General features: G+C 38.0%; 3 protein-coding genes, 1 long non-coding RNA gene and 1 pseudogene across 4 annotated transcripts; all 5 read left to right on the plus strand.

The window, feature by feature from the left end:
* Positions 1–2,200: 2,200 nt before the first annotated feature.
* LOC125206537 (putative late blight resistance protein homolog R1A-10) lies at positions 2,201–3,589 on the plus strand. The gene is made up of 2 exons (XM_048105783.1): positions 2,201–2,205; positions 2,608–3,589. The coding sequence occupies exons 1-2, from the start codon at positions 2,201–2,203 to the stop codon at positions 3,587–3,589; spliced, it is 987 nt and encodes a 328-aa protein (XP_047961740.1).
* On the plus strand, positions 2,555–2,738 carry LOC125208689 (annotated as a pseudogene).
* A 58-nt stretch (positions 3,590–3,647) lies between the features above and the next one.
* LOC125206538 (putative late blight resistance protein homolog R1B-16) lies at positions 3,648–4,808 on the plus strand. Its single transcript, XM_048105784.1, has one exon. The coding sequence runs from the start codon at positions 3,648–3,650 to the stop codon at positions 4,806–4,808; it is 1,161 nt and encodes a 386-aa protein (XP_047961741.1).
* A 7,227-nt stretch (positions 4,809–12,035) lies between these two features.
* Positions 12,036–13,776, plus strand: LOC125205039 (disease resistance protein RPP13-like). Its single transcript, XM_048103837.1, has 2 exons — positions 12,036–12,212; positions 12,315–13,776. Exon 2 carries the CDS (start codon positions 12,338–12,340, stop codon positions 12,788–12,790), a length of 453 nt encoding a protein of 150 aa, XP_047959794.1. The 5' UTR covers positions 12,036–12,212; positions 12,315–12,337; the 3' UTR covers positions 12,791–13,776.
* A 2,480-nt stretch (positions 13,777–16,256) lies between these two features.
* LOC125203229 lies at positions 16,257–17,218 on the plus strand. The gene is made up of 3 exons (XR_007173317.1): positions 16,257–16,343; positions 16,513–16,570; positions 17,008–17,218. It is a non-coding gene; the product is annotated as an uncharacterized LOC125203229 (long non-coding RNA).
* The last annotated feature ends 10,519 nt before the right edge of the window (positions 17,219–27,737 follow it).

Consider the following 27,737-nt stretch of genomic DNA (forward strand, 5'->3'; position numbering starts at 1 on the left):
CTATTAATTAGCATATGGTAAGTTAGGGTGTCGAACCCACGAGGAACGATAGCATCCGTTATGTATTTCCACACTTAGGAGTGGTTTCGGCGATGCCGCCATGCTCTAAACTGGGGGTGGGAACTGAACTACGAAATATGAATAACACTTAAGCTAAGATTAGGAACTAAAAGTGCAAATAAAATGCAATTAGAAGAAAACATATTAAACTTAAACTGGGCAACTTAGCAGTGGCGAAAATTAGAACTATTTGGGAAATAAAATAGAGCAGCAACTTGCATGAACATTCCTAAGATTAGAAATCAAAAGAGACTAAGTTAAAAGATAAGGAAAATAAACTAAGTGTTGGCTCCTAAAAGAAAGCTAAAAAACTAGGATTGTGACCCTTAAAAGTGGCTAAACTAATTAACTCCTAAAAGGTAAAATATATTACATGTAAATGGGAGGTGGAGTGCATGGATTAACTAAGCAAAGGCTGTAAAAAGTGAAAAGAAAGTATGCACTTCTTGTCTCCCAAACCCTATTACCCAAGGTGTAAAACCAATGGATAAAAGCCTACAACTAATGGATAAAGAACTTAACTTCTAAAAGCTGATCTTAACTACTAATCCTACACTAAAAGGCACGAAATTATGGAGGAGAAAGAATAGATGGCTCCTACATAATTAAAATGCAAGGGAAACATAAAATCATCAATGAAACTACATAAACATGCATTGAAAACACCAAATGAAAAGCTGAAAATTAAAGCACTTAAACATGATAGAAAGAAGCTTCAAGAACACTTAAACATGGTGAAAAGAAAATGCTTGAGAAACTGATTTTAAAAGCTTGAAAGAAGTTTTAACTAGACAAGAACATAAAAAGCACTAGAGCTAACCAACAAGCTAAAAATCGAAAATAAACAAGAGCTAAACTTAAAGGACATTAAATACACAAACACTTAGAGAAATTACTACTAGAAATAAGCTTTTAAAACAAGAACAACAACGATAACTAAGAGTTAGATTGATGCAAAGAACTCCAAAAGTCAAGAACAAGCAACTAGACAAAACAAACACTACTACTAAATTACTACTACTTCCACCCTGGTGAACAATGATCTTGGCAGCCTTGAAGTTGAAATCTCTCTTCTTAAGGAAGAGAGAAAAGTTTCCTAGAGAGAGAAATAGCTAAACTAAACTAAAGTTAAAGTGATGAGTGATTAGTTGTTCTTGGAAAGTTAAGTACTTTTAATACATATATCCAATAAAAGATATTTTCCTTCTTTTTTACTCTCCAGGGGCTGATATGGGCGTGTGTAGCAAGTGAGAATTGTCCTTGACAAGTGTGTGGAAGTGGCTTTAGTCATTTTCCCGTCAGGTTCAAACTGACCAGTCCAATAGCTTGGGCAGTTTGGGTCTTCCGATTTTTTCTTCCAATTTTTGCACATTTTGCCTCCTTTTTGCATCACTCAACATAAATGCCTTTCTACAATGCCTCCAAACCATTAGCTCAATTCCCTGCCAAAATAGCATCTTCTCATGCAAATATTCAACTAATAAGTGCGAAAAGTGATCAAATCCGAGTGACGAAAAATAGCCTATCAATTGTCAAAGAAGGATTGTCCTTCTAGTGACAAAGAAAGAAACAACATGAAAATGATCTCATATGCTTCAACTATAGGATATGTTATATATGTTATGATATGTACTAGGCTACATGTAGCTTATGTACTAGGGTCAAATAAAATCTAAGTGAGTAATATTGGAAAATTGTCAAGGCTATTCTTAAGTATGTTAGAAGGACTAAAGATGACTTCTTTATCTATGAAGTAGAATTGAGTATGAGGACGTGGATGTATTACTGTAGCCAATGTGACATTTCTTTCCACACTCATTGCCTCAAGGCTGCGTCTGGTGAGTTCAGAAATCAAGTTTGGGGGCCAGTTCGAGTTGAATGGGATTCACCCTGATCACCCTCTCACATTAATTGTGTCACTATCAAGAAAAAATGTGGCCTTTGTCATAAGATTGTGTATAACGAACGTGGACTTGAATGTGGATTGTGTTACTTTGTTGTGTGCCTAAGTTGTGGTAGGAAAGAGTTGGATAGCAAGAAGTAATTTTCTTCATTAATTGGTTTGATTGAGTAGTATGAGTGTTTTCATGGTTTGATCATGTAAGAAGGTGTAATGTGTGAACTGAATGTAAGTAATGAAATGAGGTTGTTTTCTTTTTTGTAATGTGTGAACTGAATGTAAGTAATGCGTTGGTGAAGTCAATGTATGTAAAGCCTACAAAATAACAATTGCAAATAAAGTTAAAACATAGAAGAACATAAATATAAGTAAAAGATGATAATTGTGGGAATAAGAGTGTATCCTTATTGGGCCAAGAGATTGAAATTGTTAGCCCATTAAGCTTCTCCATCAAGAGAAGATGTGACCTTTGTTCAATTGAAGTGTATAGCTACTGTGGATTGAAATGTGCATCATGTTACTTTGTGGTGTGCCTGAATAGTGCTATACAGTCTTCTTTGCAGTTTGTGATGTGATAAATCTCACTCGTACATAATACCTTTATCGGCCTTTTGGCTAAGATCAAGTGTAGTATCTGTTCTTATCAGATTAATATCTGATATTGAGAAGTCTGTGAGCACTGCTGCTGGTGTAGGCTCATCTGGATCTGCTTCTGCTGCTCGTGAGGTTACAATGGTTGGTTTTGATGATATCCTGTATCAAATATTGGACAAGATCACTGGAGATGCACGGGAGCGCCAAATTCTACCGATTGTTGGAATGGGTGGGATAGGCAAGACCACTCTTGCTCGGAATATCTATGTAAGTCCACTTGTCCAGGAGTCTTTTGGTGTTTTTGCATGGACTACAATTTCCCAAGAGTATAATGCAAAAGAAATTCTTAGACAAGTTCATGATCAAGTAGGCATGGGGAAGGGGGATGATTTAAGTGAATATGAGTTAGGAGATCATTTGTTCAAGTATTTGTTTGGAAGGAAGTATTTTATTGTAATGGATGATATGTGGAACATAGAAGCATGGGATCGAGTTAGAAGCTTCTTCCCGGGTAATAGAAACGGGAGTAGAATAGTAGTGACGACAAGGCTATCAAACTTGGCGTCTCATTTTAACTACTCCAGTGGTCTTGATTTGAAATTTTTAGATGAGTTTGCCAGTTGGGACCTATTTTGCCAAACTGTGTTCGGGGAAGAAGCTTGCCCTCTTGAGTTAGAGGATGTTGGGAAAAAGATTGTGAACGGTTGTAAGGGACTTCCACTGTCAATTGCTGTGATAGGGGGGCTTTTATCAAAATCTGAACGAACAAAAGAAAGTTGGGGATTGTTTGAAAGCAATTTAAGTTCAGTTGTAAATTTGGAAGATAATGAAAGTTGCTTGCAAATATTATACATGAGTTATAATAATTTGCCAGTTCATCTAAAACCGTGTTTTCTCTATTTCGGAAGATATGTTGAAGATGAAGAGATTCGAGTATCAGAACTCATCCTAGATTTGAGCGCCGAAGGATTCGTAAAACCAATTAATGGGAAAAGTTTGGAAGAGGCAGCAGAAAAGTATGTAGAAGATTGTTGATAGAAATTTCCTTATAGTTGAAAAGCGCAGGCGTTGCGTGAAACTGAAATCATTGAAAATGCATGACCTGTTGAGGGATGTGAGTTTGAGAGAAGCTCGAAAACTGAAGTTTCTATATGTGTTGGAAGAGAAGAGCGTTCCAGAGGGCATATATCCTTATCGCCGTATTGCAAGCAGGTTAAAACAACACGAATATCCAACTCAACTCATTCAATCTCTGAAATCCGCACCACTTGTCCGCTCTTTCTTTGGGAGAGCTCCAACGGATTTGTCGAATAATTATGAGAAGATTTTTCTTCAGCGAGTTAACACGCGTGTTCTTGTTATTGGGGTTGGTGAATATTATTTAACCAACGTTCTTTCTTCCATCTCGTTTCTCTGGAATTTGCAGACAGTGATTATAGATAAGGCAAGGTGGGATTATTATTATGATATTTGGAAGGTGCCTCAACTTAGGCATGTCAAATTCATCAACCGGGTGGATAATGATTGTGCATTTTATGTCCCCGTTCCTCTCAGTGACGAAGAGGATATGGTGATGGAAAACCTACAGTCACTTTATATTGTGTCCGATCTCAAGTTTTGTGCCGGGGTGCTTAAAAGAATCCCTAATATCAAAAAATTGAAGTTGTGCTATCAAAAAAACTATCGAAAAGGAGGAGAAGATGAAGAAGATGATTACCAACTCTACAATATTTGTTGCCTCTGCAAGCTCGAATCTCTTAGCCTTATGTCTTCTAGAGAATACATCCAGTGGGTGCGAGAAGTGAGCTTTCCATGTTCTCTCCGGAAGTTGACATTAGTAGATACCTATCTTCCTTGGGAAGACATGAAGACAAAAATAGGCCCGTTGCCGCTTCTTCAAGTTCTCAAGCTCAAATGGCGCGCCTTCATTGGGTCTAAGTGGGAAACATTTGAAGACCAATTCTCGAATCTCAAGTTCTTGCTGATTGAGGAATGTGATGTAGAGTGGTGGATCACAGACAACACCCACTTTCCACGCCTTGAGCACCTTCATCTTGGCCATATAAAAAGGTTGAGGGAGATTCCTTCTTGCATTGGAGACATACCGACACTTCACTCAATTATGGTCGAAGATTGTAGTGACTCAGTGGTGGCTTCAGCTCAAACAATAAAGGAGGAGCAAGAGGAACTCGGCCTTCAAGACCTTCAAATTCATATTGTTGAATTTATGTGGACCATTATTCTTTGGGCTTGATTTAATTTGTGTCTGGGCTTTTATCCTTACTAGACTTAGCCCAAAAGCCCAATCACTTAAGTGATGCCTCTGGATTTCTGCCACGTGTCCCCTTCACTCGGATTGTGCTCCTCAGCCGTTGGATCGAGTGTTTGTTTGGTGTGTTTGTTTATGTGAGAGGGTGAGCCGCTTTCCTTTCTCATTCCATACACTTCTCTTTCTCTCTCTACTCTCTAAAACTCTCCGTCTTCTCTCTGCTTCTTCGATGGCTTCTTCGGTTGATTCCTTGAGATTCTTCACCATTCTTGTGTGAATAATCAAGTGTTGAGTTGTTAGGAAGGCAACTGCTTCGGTTGCTTGTGGTGTGAGAATTAGGGTTTCTGTTCTGAGGTGGTTTCAGTGACCTAATCCGGTGTGAAGGGGCTGTGTGGTGAAGGTATTGACGGTGCGAGGGTAGACTCCAGTCGATTTATCGGTGCTCCCTTGGATTTGATTCTAGTTGAATAGATCTGGGCTATGTGGCGGGTTCTAAGCCATATTTTGTGATCTATTCTGATTTGCTTTGTTCTTCTCTTGTTAGTTGTTGTTTACATCCGCAAGGATCTTGTGTTGTTATACTAACAAGTTTCTTGAGTGTGCAGGTGTATCAAGAAGCCAAGATTACTCAAGAACCCTAGCTAGAACTAGTTACTGTAATTGTAATAGTTGTAAGGGGTTTTTTCTTGTAATCTGTTGTACATATCAGTCACTTGGTTGGAGTTTGACTGAGCTCCCTTAATGAAGAACAAAGAGGTCTTGGTAATTAGTGAATCCGTCTCTAGTCTGATCCCTACAGTGGTATCAGAGCCACGGGGGACTAGGACGGCACGCCAAGTCGCTTAAGGAGGTGGGCAAGTAGAATCCTCCTTCGAGTGAAGGTTCGCTCTGGTAAATTGGCTTGATCTCCTGGTTTTACTTTTCTGTTTAGTGCCAACTATAGGCTTGGGATCTTGTTTTTTGGTAGATAGCCTCTGGCAAAGACTTAGGACTCTTTGTGCTTTCTGTTTCTGTGTTGCTTCCGCTGATTCTTGTTTCTCTGTGATCTTGTGATCTCATTTTACTTGACCACCAAGCATTTTATACTGCCCAAGTGACCCCCTGCGCCCTCCAGAAGTGAGTGATTACTAGCTGGGATAGCCTTGGCCAGTGTTGCTCGTGACAGTAAAGGATTTGAGATCCTTTCTGTTGTGTGAAAGCCCTGTATCTGTTCTTGTGTTGCTGGTGGATGTCTCTGTGTTGTCATGTGTGCAAGTTTGTGTGTTTCTGTTTTGCCTCCTGTGCTCTTGCAAAAATTGTTGCTAAAATGTCTCAGCCTGTGGGTTTGGTTCCTTATAATGGTAAAAATGATTTCGCTATTTGGAAACAGAAAATAAAGTGTGTTTTGATTCAACAAAAAGTTTTCAAGGTTGTTGATGGTTCTTTACCTGAGGATACTGCTCATGATAAAAAAGATGAGATGAATGAATTGGCTAGGGCTACTATTGTGCTAAACTTGTCTGATTCTGTGATTAGGAAAGTTGATCATGTTGAATCTGCTTCTAAAATGTGGAAATTACTTGATACTCTGTTTACTGAAACTTCTATGTCCTCAAGGATGTATTTGCTTGAAAAATTGTTTAAATTTAAGCTTGATCTTGCCAAGGACATAGATGATAATGTTGATAGGTTTCAGAAGCTAGTTCAAGATATTAAAAGATCTGGTGATACAACAATAGATGCTTACACTAGTATAGCCCTAATGAATGCCAGTCCTGATTCCTATAGTGATGTTAAAGCTGCCATTAAGTATGGCAGGGACTCTGCTCCTCTGGATTTGATAGTTAGCTCCCTTAAATCTAAGGAACTTGAACTTAGGGAAAGAGCTGCTGATAAGAATGCCTATAACAAAGTGCTTAATGTTAGAGGTAGGTCTAAAACCAGAGGGGGAAATGAATCAGGTGGTGGCTCTAACTCAGGTAATAATGGCAAGAAAAAGTATAGATCTAGGTCCAGAAGTAAGGATCCTAAGACCTATAGGAAGTGTTTTAACTGTGGGGATGTTGGGCACTATAAAAAGGAGTGCACTAAACCTAAAAAGAATAAATTCCAGAACAATAATTCCCAGGTTGAACCTCTTGTCAATGTGGCTATGTATGATAATATGAATGATTCTGTGTTCATGGTGCATGATCTGCCTTTTGTGAATGCTTCCATTGCATGTCCTTTTACTATATATGACTGGCTATGTGATTCTGGATGTGCTTATCATGTGGGTCCTTTCAAGGAAGTGTTTTCTGAGCTGAAGCCTATAACTAAAACTTTTGTGCCAATGGCTGATGACAAGAAATGTGAAATTCTTGGTATTGGCACTGTGTGTTTGAAGTTTGAAATGGCTATGTGTTGAACTTGAAGGATGTTAGATATGTCCCAGATCTGTGCTATAACTTGATGTACTGTACTGCTCTTGAAAATAAGGGTATAGGGGGAAAGTGGGGGAAAGGCTATATGAAAATTTGCAAAGGATCAATGTGCCTTTTCAAAGCTAAGAAAAAATGTGGTTTATATGTATGTACTGATGTGCCTCTTTCATGTGAAAAAGTTTATGCCAATGTTGTTAAAACTTATAGAATCATGTTGTGGCATAATAGGCTAGGTCACTTAAGTGCTAAAGGCCTGAGTATTCCTGTCTGATAATGATGTCCATAGTGAGTTGCCTTTTGGTGATTCTTGTGTGCTGGGTAAACAGCATAGGGTTTCTTTCCCTTCTACTCCTGCACCTGCTAATGTGAGTAAATGCATTCTGGAATACTTGCATATGGATGTTTGGGGTCCTGCTTCTGTGTCTTCTCACTCTGGATGTGTTTATTTCTTATATGATTTTTTCAAGAAAAGTTTGGTGTTTTTTGATGAGACATAAGTCTGATGTTTTTGAAAAACTTAAAACTTGGAAAATCTTGATTGAAACTCAAACTGGTAAGAAAATTAAGGCTATTAGAACTGATAATGGCCTGGAGTTTTGTAATAATCAGATAGATGACTTATGTGATGGTTTTGGAATCAAAAGACATAAAACTGTGCCATATACCCCTCAGCAAAATGGGGTTGCTGAGAGAATGAACATAACTCTTCTTGAAAAAGTAAGATGCATGCTATCTAAGTCTGGTTTGTCTAAAAAGTTTTGGGGTGAGGCTTTATTAACTGCTACTTATTTGGTAAATAGGTCTCCTTCTGTGCCTCTGGTTGGTCAGTGTCCTGAATATGTGTTCTATGGAAAACCTCTTAATTTTTCTCACCTAAGGGTCTTTGGTTGTTCTGCTTTTGTGCATACCAAGTCTGATAAACTTGAGCCTAGGTCTAGGAAATGTGTTTTTCTAGGTTACCCTGAGGGTGTTAAAGGTTATAGAGTCTGGCTTAGAGATGAACCTGGGTTTAAGGTCATAATAAGTAGGGATGTAGTCTTCAATGAAGATGAATTCCCCTACTTAAGATTGACAAGTATCCCAAATCCCATAGATGTGGACAATGAGCCTCTTAATGAGGTGGAGCCCACAGGCTCACTCACTGCTGTGGAGCCTCTCAATGATGCTCCAAGTGAGGTGAAGCAGCCTTTCTGGAACACCTATCCAGCCTATATACCTAATGAGACTCCTGATGAAGGACACCCAAATGTTGTTCATGATAATGTGCCTGCCCAAAATATTTGTGACAATATGCTTGATATGCATGATAGTCTTGCTAGAAATGCTCCCTCTGTCCCTGTTCAAAATGTGATTAATAGTCCTGCTGGTATTCAGAATGCCATTGGTGCTCCTAACTTACAGGATTATGTGCTTGCTAGAGATAGAGCTAGAAGAACTAATGTAAAGAAACCTGTCAAGTTTGATGGCTTTGTTGGTCTAGTTGTTCTTATAAACTTAGCTTTCAATTTGCATGAGTCTGATGGGGATGAACCCCAAACTTGCAAGCAGGCTACTAAATCTAAATTCTGGAGTCAGTGGCATAAAGCCATGTTGGGGGAGATGCATACTCTGAAAATTAACCTTACCTGGATTCTTGTACCTTTGCCTCCTGGTGCTTCTGTGGTAGATTGCAGGTGGCTTTACAAATTAAAAAATGAGGTGGGGGGCCTTAGGTACAAGGCTAGACTAGTGGCAAAAGGCTTTACCCAACAAGAGGGGGTAGATTACACAGAGATTTTTGCCCCTGTTGTTAAATTTACCACTGTGAGATTAATGCTTGCCTTATGTGCTCATTTTAATTGGGAATTAAAACAGATGGATGTTAAGACTGCCTTCTTGCATGGTGACTTAGATAAACCTATTTACATGAAACAGCCTGAAGGTTTTGTTGATCCTAAGTTTCCTAATCATGTTTGTTTGTTGAAAAAGGCCATGTATGGTTTGAAGCAATCTCCCAGGCAATGGAACATCAAGTTCAATAATTGTACGCATAAGTTAGGTTTTGTAAGAAGTACCTTTGATGCTTGCTTGTATATGAAAGACCTTGATTATGTTCCTGTGTTTCTTTTGTTGTATGTGGATGATATGCTGATCATGGGACCTTGTTTGAAAACTATTAAGGTTGTGCAATCTTCTTTGAGTGATAATTTTGACATGAAAGATCTAGGGGATACTCAGAAAATTCTTGGCATATGCATTGAGAGAGATAGGAAAACTTGTTCTCTTGTTCTGCATCAAGAACCTTATGTGTACAAAGTGTTGAAGAAATTTAACATGTTTGATGCTAAACCTGCCTCTGTTCCCCTTGCTACCCATTTTATGTTGAGTAGAGATTTATGCCCTAAGTCTCAGTTTGATATTGATGCCATGAAGAAAGTCCCTTATGTTAATGCTATTGGATCAGTGATGTACTTGATGGTTAGCACTAGGCCTGACATTTCCTATGTTGTGTCTTACCTTAGTAGATATATGGCAAATCCTAGTTCTGTCCATTGGGAGGCTTTGAAGTGGCTTCTGAGATATCTTAAGCACACTGCCAAGTATGGGTTGTGTTACTCTATGGTGTTTTACTAACTGGTTTTGTGGATTCCAGCTATGCTAATGACAGGGATAAGAGGAAGTATACTACCTCCTATGTGTTTACCGTGTGCAGGTCATGTGTTAGTTGGAAGCCACAGCTACAGCATATAGTGGCCTTGTCTACTATGGAGTCAGAATATATTGCTATCACTGAGGCAATGAAAGAAGCTGTATGGTTAATGGGAGTTCTCTCTGAACTTAAGTTTGTGAATGATTCTCCTACTGTGTTTTCTGATTCTCAATCTGCTATTTAGTTATGTAAAAACCCTGTTTTCCATGATAGGACAAAACATATTGATGTGAGATTTCATTACATTAGAGATATTGTTGAAAAAGGTGAAATTTTTCTTCAAAAAGTGCACACTGACAAAACCCTGCTGATATGGGAACTAAATGCTTATCTGTTGATAAACTGCTCACTTGCATTAGGATTTTGCATTTTGATTGTGGTTAGCATGTGCATGTCCCGGGGTAAGTCCTAGTTGACTCTGTGAGCCTTGGCTCTTGGAGATCACTAGGCATGAAAGACCTAAAAGACCAGTTGGTTTGCCATTGGTGATCTTCTTGTGATCTTGTTAGGCAATGCTTTGGTTTTTTCCTTGACTAATGAGTTTTATGCTCTCTCAGGAACTAACCTTGTGGGCTATGATGAGAAATGCCTTAGCCTTTAGCCCAAGATTGGTTTCCTAGAATAAGAGTCCAAGGTGGAGTATGTTGAATTTATGTGGACCATTATTCTTTGGGCTTGATTCAATTTGTGTCTGGGCTTTTACCCTTACTGGACTTAGCCCAGAAGCCCAATCACTTAAGTGATGCCTCTGGATTTCTGCCACATGTCCCTTTCATTCAGATTGTGCTCCTCAGCCGTTGGATCGAGGGTTTGTTTGGTGTGTTTGTTTATGTGAGAGGGTGAGCCGCTTTCCTTTCTCATTCCATACACTTCTCTTTCTCTCTCTACTCTCTAAAACTCTCCGTCTTCTCTCTGCTTCTTCGATGGCTTCTCCGGTTGATTCCTTGAGATTCTTCACCATTCTTGTGTGAATAATCAAGTGTTGAGTTGTTAGGAAGGCGACTGCTTCGGTTGCTTGTGGTGTGAGAATTAGGGTTTCTGTTTTGAGGTGGTTTCAGTGACCTAATCCGGTGTGAAGGGGATGTGTGGTGAAGGTATTCACGGTGTGAGGGTAGACTCCAGTCGATTCATCGGTGCTCCCTTGGATTTGGTTCTAGTTGAATATATCTGGGCTATGTGGCGGGTTCTGAGCCATATTTTGTGATCTATTCTGATTTGCTTTGTTCTTCTCTTGTTAGTTGTTGTTTAGATCCGCAAGGATCTTGTGTTGTTATACTAACAAGTTTCTTGAGTGTGCAGGTGTATCAAGATGCCAAGATTACTCAAGAACCCTAGCTAGAACTAGTTATTGTAATTGTAATAGTTATAAGGGGTTTTTCCTTGTAATCTGTTGTACATATCAGTCGCTTGGTTGGAGTTTGACTGAGCTCCCTTAATGAAGAACAAAGAGATCTTGATAATTAGTTAATCTGTCCCTAGTCTGATCCCTACACATATGATAAGTAGATGAAAAATTTGTGCGGTAAGAGATCAACCTTATTGGATTTTTATTATGTATAGTACATATTTGTGTTTGAATTCTTACCTGTTTTATTTGGTTTTCTAGAGTATATATGCCTTCAGTTTGTTGTTTGCATTTTTTAAGTGGGTATATATAGTTTTTAAATGTTCCAAAAAACGTAGTATACTAGTAGTAGTATGTTTTATTTTGTGGGTTTTAATGTTAGTATGGGTCCTAATGGGCCGTGTTTTGTTAGCCCAATTAAATGTATCTTTTAGGTCCTTATTGGGCCAACAGATTGAAATTTTTTAGCCCATTAAGCTTCTGCATTTTTTAATTTTGGTTTTAAGATATTTGAGTAGGATTATGTATAAGTGGAAAGAATTCCTCTTCTTATCATCTTGAGTCAACCAACGAATTAAAGCTATAGAAATCTCCTACTCTCTGCTTCTCAGTTCTCAAACCCAGCACAAAAAAATAGCTGAAATGGCTGCTTATGGAGCTCTAGTTTCTGTGATGCATATTATAGATCAAATTCAAACTCTTCCCAACTCTCCAATTTTCATTTACCAAAATCAGGTTGAATCTCTCACTCGACTTATTACTTCCTTAAAAAAAAATTCTTGAAAGCTATTCTCCCCACGGTGGCTACACCGAAGAAGAAGATGTCTGGGAGAGTCGCATTGCTCAAGCAGCTTATGAAGCTGAAGATGTGATCGAGTCCTATATTGTCGATCAAATTCGTGCTCGATCAGAAACTGATGTAGAACACATAAGCTCATTTGCATTCTATCAAGGTATTGTTGATTGTTCGAATCCTTATACTCTATATACTCATGATTTTGGTTCTCAAGTAATCAATCCCTTAAATCTCTAATCAAGTCATTGGTTTTAAACAGGTCTGAAGAAGGTGATAGAAAACATGAATTTGATCAAGATAGATATTGAGAATATGGTACTCCAAGATCAATTCCAGTCACTCCACATCGTAAAGTCTGTGAGCACTGCTGCTGCTGTAGGCTCGTCTAGATCTGCTTCTGCTGCTCGTGAGGTTACAATGGTTGGTTTTGATGATGTCTTGTATCAAATGTTGGACAAGATCACTGGAGATGCACGGGAGCGCCAAATTCTACCGATTGTTGGAATGGGTGGGATAGGCAAGACCACTCTTGCTCGGAATATCTATGTAAGTCCACTTGTCCAGGAGTCTTTTGATGTTTTTGCATGGACTACAATTTCTCAAGAGTATAATGCAAAAGAAATTCTTAGACAAGTTCATGATCAAGTAGGCATGGGGAAGGGGGATGATTTAAGTGAATATGAGCTAGGAGATCATTTGTACAAGTATTTGTTTGGAAGGAAGTATTTATTGTAATCGATGATATGTGGAACATAGAATCATGGGATCGAGTTAGAAGCTTCTTCCCGGATAATAGAAACGGGAGTAGAATAGTAGTGACGACAAGGCTATCAAACTTGGCATCTCAGTTTAACTACTCCAATGGTCTAGATCTGAAATTTTTGGATGAGGATGCTTGTTGGAATCTATTTTCCAAAACTATGTTTGAGGAAGAAAGTTGTCCTCTTGAGTTGGAAGACATTGGAAAGAAGATTGTGAGAGGTTCTAAGGGACTTCCATTGTCAGTTGTTGTGATAGGGGGGCTCTTATCAAAGTCTGAACGGACAAAAGAAAGTTGGGGATTGTTTGAAAAAAATTTAAGTTCAATTGTAAATTTGGAGGGTAATGAAAGATGCTTGCAAATATTATACATGAGTTATAATAATGTGCCAGTTCATCTAAAACCATGTTTTCTCTATTTCGGAAGATATGCTGAAGATGAAGAGATTCGAGTATCAGAACTCATCCTAGATTTGGGTGCCGAAGGATTCGTAAAACCAATTAATGGGAAAAGTTTGGAAGAGGCAGCAGAAAAGTATGTAGAAGAACTTGTTGCTAGAAATCTCCTTATAGTTGAAAAGCGCAGGCATTGCGGGAAACTGAAATAATTGAAAATGCATGACCTGTTGAGGGATGTGTGTCTGAAAGAAGCTCGAAAACTGAAGTTTCTATATGTGTTGGAAGAGAAGAGCATTCTAGAGGGCATATATCCTTATCACCGTATTGCAAGCAGGTTACAACAATGGGAATATCCAACCCAACTCATTCAATCTCTGAAATCCGCACCACTTGTCCGCTCTTTCTTTGGGAGAGCTCCAACGGATTTGTCGAATAATTTTAGGTCGTTGAGGGTATCTATGTTTTACGTAGACACTGAATATTATAAGAAGGAATTTCTTACGCGAGTTAACTCACGTCTTCTTATTATTGGGGTTGATAGATATCATATAACTTAAGTTCCTTCTTCCATCTCTTTTCTCTGGAATTTGCAGACACTAATTATAGATAAGACAGGTTGGGATTATTATTTTGATATTTGGAAGGTGCCTCAGCTTAGGCATGTCAAAATCATCAACCGGCTGGATGATGATAGTAGATTTTATGTCCCTGTTCCTCGCAGCGACGAAGAGGATATTGTAACAGCCCGCCCTCCTAGGGTACAATAAATGCGGCGGCTTCTACCAAACGGACTCTAAGGAAGTAAACATAGGCTAGGGTTTTATTTAAAGAGTGTTGATCAAAGTATTTAAAGGAAACATCGCAATAAAGCAACAACTTAACCTAGAAGCTTGAATAAGAAAGAGAAAGGGGTATCTTAAATAACGATCAAAATCTCAAGAGTACGACATAATATCCAAGATAAAAATCACAAGAAAAGGGCTAAGGCCTCAAATTGAAGGCAAGATGCAAATATCCCAAAAGCAAATCCTAAAGTGTATCAAAATTCAGCGGAAAGCGACCAAGAGAAAGAATAGCTATGTATGAAGACACAACTACGCTTGAAGTTCAAAATATCCATCTTAATTAGTTATTATGCTCAACACCCGCCATCGCTCGTCATCGTTCAACCTGCACATAAGGAAAACACATGCAGGGCTGAGTATTTTGAAATACTCAGTGAGCTCATTGACAAAACATTTTATAAGTTATGCCACCCTTACAAGTGAACTCGAGTTTTAAGCAGTTATAAGTGAATATCACGAGTATCACAAAATATATTTTCCATAGACTGGCCAGTCAAAATAACTCCCCATTTTCCTCAACAAAATCAACAATCACAATCATTCGATGGTGCGACGAAAGTGTGGCCACACTTTTCGCCCACGAGACCGGCCGACTAGCAAGGACGGCTCCCGATCCCCTCGTGTACACAGCCTGGTAGGGTTTGCGGCCCTACTCAGACCCGAATTCGTTTAAACATATCCATAGCCCTATAGCCCAATGGAGCGAACTCTCAAACTGGGCATCAGGCGCACAATATCACAACAAAACAGACATAGGCATGGCATAACATTAAACCACCCTTATCTCTCCACATTCATAAATTTGCAACATAAGAGAGAGTTTAAGAATAAAGCCCACCTCGACTGCTTAGATTTCAAGTAGTTTCGCTTTTCCGTTATCCGGCTTCGCAACCAAAGTTTCACCTTTTAATCACATAGGCACATATCACAAATTAGGTTCAACACTACTCTTACTCATGCGTCTCAATACTTTTCCCTTTTCCCATCGATTTATCTTATCATTACTAATCAATCAAGATCATGTCTCCAAAACTAGATCTAACATCAACATGTGTCACACAAGAATATTTAGCCATCAAACACACACTACACAAACACAATACCCACACATACACGACACACACACACACGCACGCCACACACACACGCCACACGCACATGGAACATATTCTCATATCCCTTTTATCCCACTTTCATTCAACCAAGATGCATGAGGGTTCAAGAAGACCGATTAATCGGTTAGAAAGAAGAGGAATTGAGTAGAATCAAGAAGATGGATATAAAAATACCTTAAGAGAAAAACGAACGGTAGAAATTAAGTATTAGACTTGGTTCTTCAAAATTCTCGGATCAAACTTCAATTCTTCACAAAGGATGGAGGATTATTGGAGTAAAGTAGAAGAAAATTGAGAGAGTAAGGAAAAGAGGGAGGGGGCGTGTAGTATGGGAGAGGGGCGAAAATATGGGGGCTAGGGTTAGGGGTTTTGGCTCTTATTTATAGAGTCCAATAAGATCTTTAGAATATTTGGTAAGATTTTATTCTCCATAATTAAATAATCAATATTAAGGAGTAGGGAAGAAGGAATACCAAAATAAGCTCTAGGGTTCCAAGGCATATAGGTTTCGAAATTTAGGCTTTTTTTAATTAGCCAAGATTTTGTTTTGGTATATTTTACGGAGTAGAATAAAATATCACGGAGAAAAATAAATGTGACATCCCTAACCCGAAAGCTGCATTATTTTGCATATTATCATATTGCATATTATATTGTCATTTATACAGAGATATTAAGTATGTCATAGAGAATATATTTATTTTTATGATCGATTCGGTATAATCAAATGTATAGATAGTTTTAATTCACGAAAATTTTAAATATGAATGTGTATATACTATATAATTAAGTTAGTGTATAAATTCCATAATTATTTAAATATATGTGCATGTGTACCATATATTACTAGTATTGATATACGTACTTAAAAATATTATATATATATGCATTTGAATTAAAAGCTACATGTACTAAATAAATTGTTCATGTACATTTTGGTTAGTATAATGTACTACATTCTTATATTATTATTTATATGGGTTACGTGTTGAATAGTTAGCATAGTATATGACACTTGTACTTGAGAGATTATTTTAATTAGCATAAGTCGGTAAAATAGCCGATGTATATATTTGTGTACAAATATTTATATTGTTTATCATTTAGAAAAAAAGAAAGGGTTTTGAGAGAGTTTAGAGGAAGTACGGAAAAGTATAGAGAAAATTTTTGGTAAGTAGATGATAAATTTAATTAAGATACAATCTGCACATAACACACTTATTTTTAGTCGTATGTTTTATTTAATATACGATGGTATATATATTTTGATTCTAGGTAGATGTTAGTTGTATAGTTATTTTTTTCATCCTAATTAAATCCTGCATTTAAAAATTTATAGGATCGAGAGTTATAAAGTAAGAATCAGAGAGCTCAATAAGTTTACCTATCATAATCAGGTATGTATAAATCACACTTTTAATTTTATATGTGATATTTGAGTGATTGCTAATTGTTGAATTTGAATGAGTAATTGAATTATATGGTGTGAAATTTGTATGGATATGTTTTATATATTATGTTGGAATTATTTGATTGAATATAATATGGATATGTAGTTGATGACATTGATATATGCTACATGGGGTTTTGAAAGTACATGAATCATGTGATTAAAGAGGATCTGTGACAGCCTTGCATTGATAGAGGAATCCCGGGCAGATACCAGGCTTGAACAGAGTAGCATAATGCATATCTATACGAATTATTTTTAATATATGCTGTTTATTGTTGAATATTGTGGCTAGAGAATATGTTTGATTTTTGTGATTTGAAATTAAAAGTATGGTTTATATATACTGAGTTGTGGCTCATATAAACCACTAATATTTTTCAGGAGTAAGAGATTAGTGAGGTTTTTGGTTGATGATTGGTCGTAGGAACTACGTGTTATCAGGTTCGGCGGCTGACGCGTTTTGGCAACTTCTCCTCCTCATCATTTTTGCATGTAGATAAATGTATAATCTATAGAGTAGTGAGAAGGTCCTACTACAGTTTAGAAAGTTTGAAATATGTACTTGATAAATGTTGGTTTTGAAATTTTATAATATGTGTGCTTTTGGAAATTTGAATTTATTTATAGTAAGTGCATAAGTCATAGGGGTTGAGGTGTGACAATAAAAATAAGAATTCTCCCAATTTGGAGTAGAAAGTGACGTCTCCTATGCCCTTTAAATAAGGCATGGATTTTTAATATTGCCTAGAATGAGATAAGGCAAGATCTCTTGAAGTATGGAAAGATTTGGTAGAATATTTAAAATCTAGGTATGGAAGGAAATCAAATAAGGGATTAACTAAAATAAAATAAATTCCTTCCTTCCCTAAATAGGTGATTTTCGAAAATCACCAAGGCAACAAGGGGCTCGATTTTTCCTCTTTAAAATAAGGGAATAACTGGGTCTTGGATTTAACTTGGATAAATATCCCAAGAATTAAATTAAATCCGGAAAAATAGAATTCTCTCTCCAACAATTAAGGGCGGTTCGAAAATCATGAGAATTAGGTGGCTAGTATTTATGGAAATTTTCTCTAATATTCTCACTCACCCTTAAACAAATAATTCATCTCAAAAATTAATAAGTCACATGCCACATCATTAAATAAGCAAGTTTGACTTTTCAAACTCCCAACGCAAACCCTAGACTCAACTCGACCATATCATCACATGAAATAAATGCATTCTCGAATCCACGTCATCAATAATAAATTTTAGGGCTCTAAAAATTAGGGTTCTAAATTCCGAGATGTTACAGATACGGTGATGGAAAACCTACAGTCACTTTATATTGTGTTCGATCTCAAGTTTTGTGCTGGGGTGCTTAAAAGAATCCCCAATATCAAAAAATTAAAGTTGTGCTATCAAGAAAACGATCGAAAAAAGAAGATGATGATGATGATGATTACCAACTCGACAATATTTGTTGCCTCCACAAACTCGAATCTCTTACCCTTGAGTCTTCTAGAGAATACAACCATTGGGTGAGACAAGTGAGCTTTCCATGTTCCCTCAAGAAGTTGACATTAGAAGATACCTATCTTCCTTGGGAAGACATGAGGACAAAAATAGGTCCGTTGCCCCTTCTTCAAGTGCTCAAGCTGAAAGAAGATTCATTTATTGGGTCTGAGTGGGAAACATTTGAAGGCCAGTTCTTGAATCTCAAGTTCTTGCTGATTGAGGACTGTGATGTAGAGTGTTGGATCACAGACAGCACCCACTTTCCACGCCTTGAGCACCTTCATCTTCGCGCTGTAGACAGGTTGAAGGAGATTCCTTCATGCATGGGAGACATACCAACACTTCACTCAATTAAGTTGCTCTCTTGTTGTGATTCCGTGGTGGATTCAGCTAAAATAATAAAGGAGGAGCAACAGGAACTCGGCAATGAAGACCTTCAAATCGTGACCGCGAACAAATATTTCTGGGTAATACTATTTCTTACCAAGCTTTTTTTTTTATATCTTAATAGTATTCACTTCATAATGAATGTGTCTTGCTACATAAAAGAAGCGCAAGATGAACTGATACAGACATACCATCAGCCACCCATTCTCCAAGCCCGAGTTCAGTAGCCTCGCCCAACAAGGACCCCATCACCAATGCCCACCCCAGTGATCGCGCGTATTTGTTGCACTTTATTTTGGATCATTTTGAGCTTTAATTGGATATAATTTACACTTTTTTGTATGTTTCTGTAGAAAATGAGAGAAATAGAAGTGGAGGCATGGGAGAGCAATGATAGGCAATGTGGAGTGAAAAAGCATGAAAAAGACAAATTTAGAGGCCAAAATGCTATTACTAAAAGATGGAGGGTCAGAAGAGTAAATTTGAGAAAAATGTTGTGACCTAGCTCCAAAATCAGCCGCTACTTAAAAAGGAAAGAGCGACAGATTCCACCGGGGGGCACATTCACGATCAAAGACACACCACACCAAATTGATACGATCACAAAACTTATATGCCACATCAGCTGGAGCAGAAACGAGAGAGAAGGAAAGTTGAGGGGTCTAAATGCAAATGAGAGAGAATGAAAACAGATTGGGTATAAATGCAGAGACTCTCATCTTTAATAAGTCATGAAAAATGTGTGTTGTGTGCGCTGAGCGCTTGGGCTGAGGATCGTGGATCCAAAGCATTCCTATCAGTTCTTCTATCGTTAATCTTTTGTTCTAGTATCTCAATTCCTTTTGTAGTTGTGTGTAAACATTCTATTCCAACAATTATCAATACATTTCTTATCTAGATCTTTCCTATTTGAGTTTGCACATTTGATTTTGGATTAAGTTGCATCAAATCATGGAGGTGATCAGCGATTGGAGCTCTTCTTGTGGTTTGGTCTCTGATAGCATAGCAGAAAAAGGATGTAGCACAGATCCATCTAAATTTGAAGTTAACGCTATTCAGCCATGGGATAGGCGAACCAGAAGCTACTGTTGAGCATAATGGGGACGTTGCTCACCCCAAAATTCTCTATCTTCTCGTTTTATTTGGCATTTTCAGTAGTTAGATTAGGTTAATTAGGATCCAGCTATTTAGTATTTAGTTAAGTTCTTATGTTTTATCCACTTAAAATTTACATTTGAACTATTCTGCTCATGTTTTGAATTCCTAAGTACATTAATCTTGTTGCTCTAATGATCCTTAGTGTTCTTGAAAATGTTTTAGTTAAGTTGTCTTTGGTTTCTTTGAATCATTGAGCTTTATATTTATTGACTTTGAGGATTAGTTCTTGTCATGGTTGCTTAGTTATTAGTTGCTGCGTATGTTTGCTCAAGATTCATGGAGTAGATCTAGTTTAGAAGTAATTTGTGCTCTGAAGCGCTTGCCTATTTTCTTCCTGCATATGTTCTGATCTCTTCCTTGTTTTTAAACTGCAAGTTCCATACTCATGTTTTGAAAATGATCTCAAGCTATTTCTTTGTTTCAAGTTGCCTGTCTCTGATTTCAATTCCATGTTTCTCTCAAAGCTTTCAAAACTCTCTTCCATTCCTGCTCACTTAGTTAGATTAGCTTAAGAGCTCAAGCTTAGTTTTCATGCTTTCAAAGTTTCCCATTAGTGTTTAGGTCCATGTTCAAGAGCTTAAGGCGTGGTGGCTAACACCAACCCCGTGTCGTAGAAACGATCTCGAGTAGGTCCCTAGTCTTTGTGGTTCGACCCCGCTCTTGCCGCTATACTTCGTAATATTAGTTGCAAAAGTGGGAAAATTATAAATCTTGTTGAAGTAGGGACACGTGTACACGACACACGTGCAAAAACCCTGTCTTCACCCAGTCTCGACAGGCCCGTCCATTCAACCTCAAGCACGAGGCCCCGACGCAACATCAAGGCGCCAAACCGCTTCATGGAGGAACTCGGCAATGAAGACCTTCAAATTCATTTGAACAGTTAGACGAAAAATTTGTGCGGTTAGAGATCAACCTTCTTGGATTTTTATTATGATATGTTTGTGTATGAATTTTTACCTTTTTTTAATTGGTCTTTTAGATTATATATACCTTTAATTTATTGTTTGCTTTACTTGTTTAGTTTGGTCTGTAATCATAGGTCTCAATGTTTGATTCTTCTCATATATTTATGTTAACATGTTCCAATAGTCGTAAAGCCTATAAAATAATACTTCATCCGTTTACTATTAAAAGTCTCACTTTGACTCGGTACAGGATTGCAAATTCTTTGCCCATATCAAGTGTGACAAAACTAGACTGACATTTGTAAGTATACCCTCTTTCACCTATGTGCTTGTTAATATAGTAATAGGTCTGATTTGATTCTTACAAGAATCATGATTGCTACATGTTACACAGAAGAGAGATAATTAGGTACACTCTTATATAGGAAGGTGTAATGTGTGAACTTTCTAATTTGGTTTGACTGAATAGAATGTTGGAAAAATATAGGATATATGTTGGAGGAGTAATTTAGTTTGGAGGAAATATTTGAGAGGAGAATGGGTGGAATATGTGGGAAATGATTTAGGAGATGTTTTGATGTGGGGAAGAAAGGAACACTCAATTTCTCAAACTTTCTCAACTCACTCAACTTCTCAACTTCTTCAACTTGTTCAAAATGTTACAACTCTCCCCTATTTATAGAGCTTCACTTCATATTCTAGAATTCTCTACTAGAATCTTTAATATTTTATATCTAGATTTTTTCTCCATAAAAATCTATATATTTTCCTAACATTCTAGGAAATTCTACTAAAATATCTAAATATTTTAATACATCCTAATTCTAGAGAATTCTACAAAATATCTATAATCTAGAGAATTCTCTTAAAATATCTAGATATTTTAATACATACTAATATCTAGATAATTCTACTACAAAATCAAGTTTAATTATTTATTCCAACACCCCTCCCCCCCCTTAAACTTGATTTGTCATTCCGAGCAACATCTTGATCTTGATAAAGTCTTCGTACTTGAGGGGCTTTGTGAAAATATCAGCAACTTGATCTTGCGATTTCACATACTCGACTTGGATCTCCTGATTTGCAACGCAGTCTCTGATGTAGTGGTAGCGGGTGTCGATGTGCTTGCTTCGGTTGTGGAACACTGGATTTTTTGATAGCGCAATCGTCGACTTGTTATCCACACAAATAGTTGTTGGCTCCTTTTGTGGCCACCCGAGCTCCGATAATAAACTTCTGAGCCATACTGCATGACAAACACTGAAGGTGGCTGCCACATATTCGGCTTCGCATGTTGATAATGTGACAATGGGCTCCACTTGTACTCTTTTGGTCATCATTGTCTCCAGCCCAATCACTATCACTGTAGCCAACAAGTCTATAATCATTAGCAGCTGAATATAATAGGCCATAGTCGATCGTACCTTTGAGATATCGGAGTATTCTCTTTGCTGCCTTGAAGTGGGCAGTGGTTGGATTCTCCATGTAGCGACTTACGAGTCCTGTAGCGTACAATATATCTGGCCTTGTGCAAGTTAAGTACCGTAGGCTTCCAACCAAGCTCTTGTATAGCGTCGGATCCACCTTTTCTTCTTTATCGTTCTTTGATAGCTTGATCCCGCATTCCACCGGTGTATTGATTGGTTTGCAATCCTCCATTTTGAACTTCTTCAGGATCTCCTTTGCGTAGTGTTCTTGTGTGATGAATATTCCATCTTCTCGTTGCTTTACCTCCACTCCGAGGTAGTATGCCATCAGCCCGATGTCTGTCATCTCAAATTCTTTAGTCATGGCCTTCTTGAATTCCTCGAACATTTTTGGATTGTTTCCTGTAAAAAAGAGATCATCCACATACAAGCACACTATTAAGATATCATTTCCTTTACTTTTCACATAGAGCGCATGCTCATGTGGGCATTTGGTGAAGCCGTTATCTTCAAGATATTTGTCGATCCTGGTATTCCACGCTCTCGGTGCTTGCTTTAGCCCGTACAAGGCTTTCTTCAACCTCAACACTTTGTCTTCTTGGCCTTTCACCACATAACCATCAGGTTGCTTGATGTAGACTTCTTTATCAAGAAATCCATTCAAGAAAGCCGACTTTACATCCATTTGATAAATCTTCCATCTATTCTGGGCTGCAAGAGATAGTATTAGTCTAATAGTTTCTAAGCGAGCGACAGGAGCAAATACCTCGTCATAGTCGATTCCAGCTCTTTGGCTATATCCTTTTGCGACGAGTCTCGCTTTATATCTTTCAACTTCACCATTGGAATTCTTCTTGATTTTATACACCCACTTAACTCCAATGGCCTTGTGTCCCTTTGGTAGTGACACCAGCTCCCACGTGTCATTCTTCTTGATGGCTTTGATCTCTTCCTCCATTGCGGCTCGCTAATTTTCACTTGTTGTAGCTTCTTTAAAGCTAACTGGTTCACAATCAGCAAAAAGGCAAAGTAAGGTGAGATCTTCTAACCTTTCTGTGTCGTCATACACTCCATCTAAACTTCGTGTGCGTTCTATGGCTCTTTCTCTTTCATTCAAGAAAGATGGTGGCGAGTCTCTGACAGCTGATGTGGATATGTAGGTGGAGTTGTTTGTTCTTGGTGCTCCTCTCCGGTCTGCTCACCTGCTCTTTGCTTGATGTAGACTTTTTTATCAAGAAATCCATTCAAGAAAGCCGACTTTACATCCATTTGATAAATCTTCCATCTATTCTGGGCTGCAAGAGATAGTATTAGTCTAATAGTTTCTAAGCGAGCGACAGGAGCAAATACCTCGTCATAGTCGATTCCAGCTCTTTGGCTATATCCTTTTGCGACGAGTCTCGCTTTATATCTTTCAACTTCACCATTGGAATTCTTCTTGATTTTATACACCCACTTAACTCCAATGGCCTTGTGTCCCTTTGGTAGTGACACCAGCTCCCACGTGTCATTCTTCTCGATGGCTTTGATCTCTTCCTCCATTGCGGCTCGCCAATTTTCACTTGTTGTAGCTTCTTTAAAGCTAACTGGTTCACAATCAGCAAAAAGGCAAAGTAAGGTGAGATCTTCTAACCTTTCTGTGTCGTCATACACTCCATCCAAACTTCGTGTGCGTTCTATGGCTCTTTCATTCAAGAAAGATGGTGGCGAGTCTCTGACAGCTGATGTGGGAGATGTAGGTGGAGTTGTTTGTTCTTGGTGCTCCTCTCCGGTCTGCTCACCTGCTCTTTGCTCTCCAAATGGTGGTATGAAGGTGAAGTCATTGTCTGAGCCAAAATCCCATACTCCTTCTTCATCGAACTCCACATCTCGGCTAATCATGGTTTTCTGTGAAGTTGGATCATATAACTTATAGCCTTTAGTGTTAGAGTCGTACCCGACGAAGATGAATGGCTTGCTTTTGTCATCGAGTTTGCTCCTCGTCTGATCTGGTACATGTGCATAGGCTTTGCTCCCGAACACTCTCAAGTGGGCGATCCCTGGTTTTCTCCCACTCCAAGCTTCTTGAGGAGTCATTCCCCAGACACTTTTTGTTGGAGACCTGTTAGACAGGTATACGGCGCACGCCACTGCTTCTGCCCATAGCTCTTTGGGCAAATTCTTCGTCTTCAGCATACTTCGAGTCATCTCGACGATAGTCCTGTTCTTTCGTTCGGCAACTCCATTCTGCTGGGGGGATCTTGGGACCGTCAATAGCCGCCGAATTCCGTTTTCTTTGCAAAACTCTTGAAACTCCCTAGATGTGAATTCTCCACCTCGGTCGGTCCTCATTGCTTTGATTTGTAGACCGCTTTCTTTCTCGACGGCAGCCTTGAACTTCTTGAATGCGTCAAATGCTTCTGATTTCTGCTTCAAGAGGTATACCCACGTTTTTCTTGAAAAATCATCAATGAAAAGTAGGAAATAATTATTTTTACCGAGGGAGCTTGGCTTGATTGGTCCACACACGTCTGCATGGATTAACTCCAATGGCTTCTGAGCTCTCGAACTTGACTCCTTTGGGAACGACTTTCTGAAGTGCTTCCCAATTAAGCATCCTTCACAGAGTTGATCGGGGTGCTCGATGGGTGGTAATCCTCGTACCATTTCTTTATTTGATAGCAATTTCAAGCTACCAAAATTCAGGTGCCCAAATCGAAGATGCCATAGCCAAGACTTATCTTTATAACATGCTTGAAGGCACTTCACCACATCATTTTGAACATTTAATAAAAACATCCTATTCTTGGACATAGGCACTTTGGCAATTAATTCATTTTTGCCATCTCTTATTGAAAGGCTATAATCTTTCATGTGAATGTTATAACCTTTCTCTAAGAGTTGTCCAAGACTCAATATATTGTTTCTCATGTTGGGCACGTAATATACGTTAGAAATAAAATCATGAGCTCCATTCTTCAAACGAATTAGAATCTTGCATTTTCCTTTAACTGGAATTTTAGATTCATCACCAAAGGAGACGTTACCACTTACTGATGCATCAAGCTCCACGAACATGCTCCTGTTCCCGCATATATGATTTCTCGCTCCCGTGTCGAGGTACCACATATCATCTTTTCTTCCAGCTTCTCCTTTATAAGTTAGAAGAACACATCCATTTTCTTCATTCGATTCTCCACGTAATTGGCCTTCTCTTCAACTTTTGATTTTTTCTCTCTGCACTCGGAAGCATAGTGCCCATATCTATGACAATTATAACACTCTATTGAAGATTTATCGTACCTCGATTGTGGATTGCTCCTTCCTCGTCCTATATTTGGGAACTCATTTCTTTCTTCATAGTTGGAAAAATATACTCGTCCACGTCCACGTCCATGAGCATATCCTCGACCACGACCACGACCACGACCACGACCTTGTCTTTGTCCGCGATCTCTTCCTTGTGGGCCACCACCATTGCTCGAGCTTTCTTCTTTCTCCTTTGGGCTTACTTGCAACTTCAAAAGTTGCTCCACAATTTCTTGTTTCTTCTTTTGTTTCTCCTCATATGCTTGTAGCGAACCCAATAAGTGATCGATGGTCATTTCCTCCAAATCTTTTGTTTCTTCTATTGTAACTACTATGTGCTCAAAATTAGGGGTTAGAGAGCGCAATATTTTCTCCATGATTCTAACATCCTCCAATTTTTCACCATTTCTTTTCATTTGATTTGACACCGCCAAGACTCTTGAAAAATAATCCGAAATTGATTCGGACTCTTTCATATGTAAAGATTCAAATTCCCCTCTTAAAGTTTGGAGGCGTACCTTCTTTACTCGCTCCGCACCAACACATGAGATTTGGAGCTTCTTCCACGCTTCTTTGGCGGTGCTTGCACTCGAGATCTTCTCGAAATCGTCGTCCCCTAGAGCTTGGTAGATGAGATAGAGAGCCTTCTTGTCTCTCTTTCTCGCATCTCGCAATCTATCCCTTTGTTGTTGGGATAGATTGGTCTCATCTTGCGGCTCCTCGTAGCCATTCTCCACGATCTCCCAAACGTCGTGGGCTCCTAATAACGCTTTCATCTTGATACTCCAATTATCGAAACTGCTCTTATTGAGCATGGGGACTTGGAACGACGGCAAGTTAGCCATACTACAGGTAGGAACTTATGGCTCTGGTACCACTTTGTTGGAAAAATATAGGATATATGTTGGAGGAGTAATTTAGTTTGGAGGAAATATTTGAGAGGAGAATGGGTGGAATATGTGGGAAATGATTTAGGAGATGTTTTGATGTGGGGAAGAAAGGAACACTCAATTTCTCAAACTTTCTCAACTCACTCAACTTCTCAACTTCTTCAACTTGTTCAAAATGTTACAACTCTCCCCTATTTATAGGGCTTCACTTCATATTCTAGAATTCTCTACTAGAATCTTTAATATTTTATATCTAGATTTTTTCTCCATAAAAATCTAGATATTTTCCTAACATTCTAGGAAATTCTACTAAAATATCTAAATATTTTAATACATCCTAATTCTAGAGAATTCTACAAAATATCTATAATCTAGAAAATTCTCTTAAAATATCTAGATATTTTAATACATACTAATTCTACTACAAAATCAAGTTTAATTATTTATTCCAACATAGAACCAAATTAGATTGTCTTCTTCTTTGTAATCTACTCTTCAATAAATCCACCCAAACATGAGTATTATATATGCTGCAATGTTTCTATGCTCGGTAACATGTTCCAGCTTGTCGTAAATTGAAGTCTACTTTGAGTTTACACAAAAGAATTTTATTTGACTCAAGAAAATGAGATCACAGACCTCAGCTTCTAATGCATTTTGTAAGTGGGTATATTTTTTTTTTAAAATGTTCAGAAGGGCATTTATCAATTAGGTTGGTATCTATTTTATTTTTCTGGAATTTTATGTTACTGGGCCCATTAATATACTCCCTCCGTCCCAAGATAAGTGACTTACTTCTTTTGGGTACGAGATTTAAGGAATGATATTTAAATAAGTTAAAGTGGAGAGAATAAAGTATGAGAGAGAGAAAAGTAAAGGAGAGAAGAGAGAATAAAGTAAGAGAGATGACTTTTTGCTAAAAATGGAAATATGTCACTTATAGTGGGACACCCCATAAAGGAATACAAGTCACTTATCTTGGGACGGAGGGAGTACTAATCTTTGAACCCTTATTGGGCCGTCTTTCTTTTAGCCCATCAGCATGTGTTTTGTATAATGGAGTATCTTTTAGGCCCTTATTGGGCCGTCTTTCTTTTAGCCCATCAGCATGTGTTTTGTATAATGGAGTATCTTTTAGGCCCTTATGGAGCCCAGATATTTGAAATTAATGGGCTTAACCTGTAAACTTGTGGATTTTTCTCAATATGGTCTCAATTGTTAATTAGTTTGTGTCCCAACCAAATACTCCCGAGGCTTCTATTTTCCTGATAGATTTGTTAATAAATCAGAATCTTATATAATAATTGATTCTATTTTACGCAGATGAACAGTTTGATGAAATGCGTGCAGAATTTATATAATTCGAGAATTGCATTGTAAGGATTTTATTATTTTCCAAAAAGGCATATATTTGTTTTGTTTTGTGGATTTTTATTTTACTCAGGGTCCTCATCATATTGTTTAGGCCTATTAGCATGTATCTTTTGGGTCCTTATTGGGCCAAAAGATTAAAAAGTTTTGGGCTTAACATGTTAAAGAGATTAAAGATT

Source organism: Salvia hispanica, chromosome 2 (genome assembly GCF_023119035.1).
Source record: "Salvia hispanica cultivar TCC Black 2014 chromosome 2, UniMelb_Shisp_WGS_1.0, whole genome shotgun sequence".
Lineage (NCBI taxonomy): Eukaryota > Viridiplantae > Streptophyta > Magnoliopsida > Lamiales > Lamiaceae > Salvia > Salvia hispanica.

What these genes read in the sequence shown, in the direction of transcription:
- LOC125206538 (XM_048105784.1), top strand. Translation starts at nt 3,648, where the DNA reads ATGCATGACCTGTTGAGGGATGTGAGTTTGAGAGAAGCTCGAAAACTG.
- LOC125205039 (XM_048103837.1), top strand. Translation starts at nt 12,338, where the DNA reads ATGAATTTGATCAAGATAGATATTGAGAATATGGTACTCCAAGATCAA.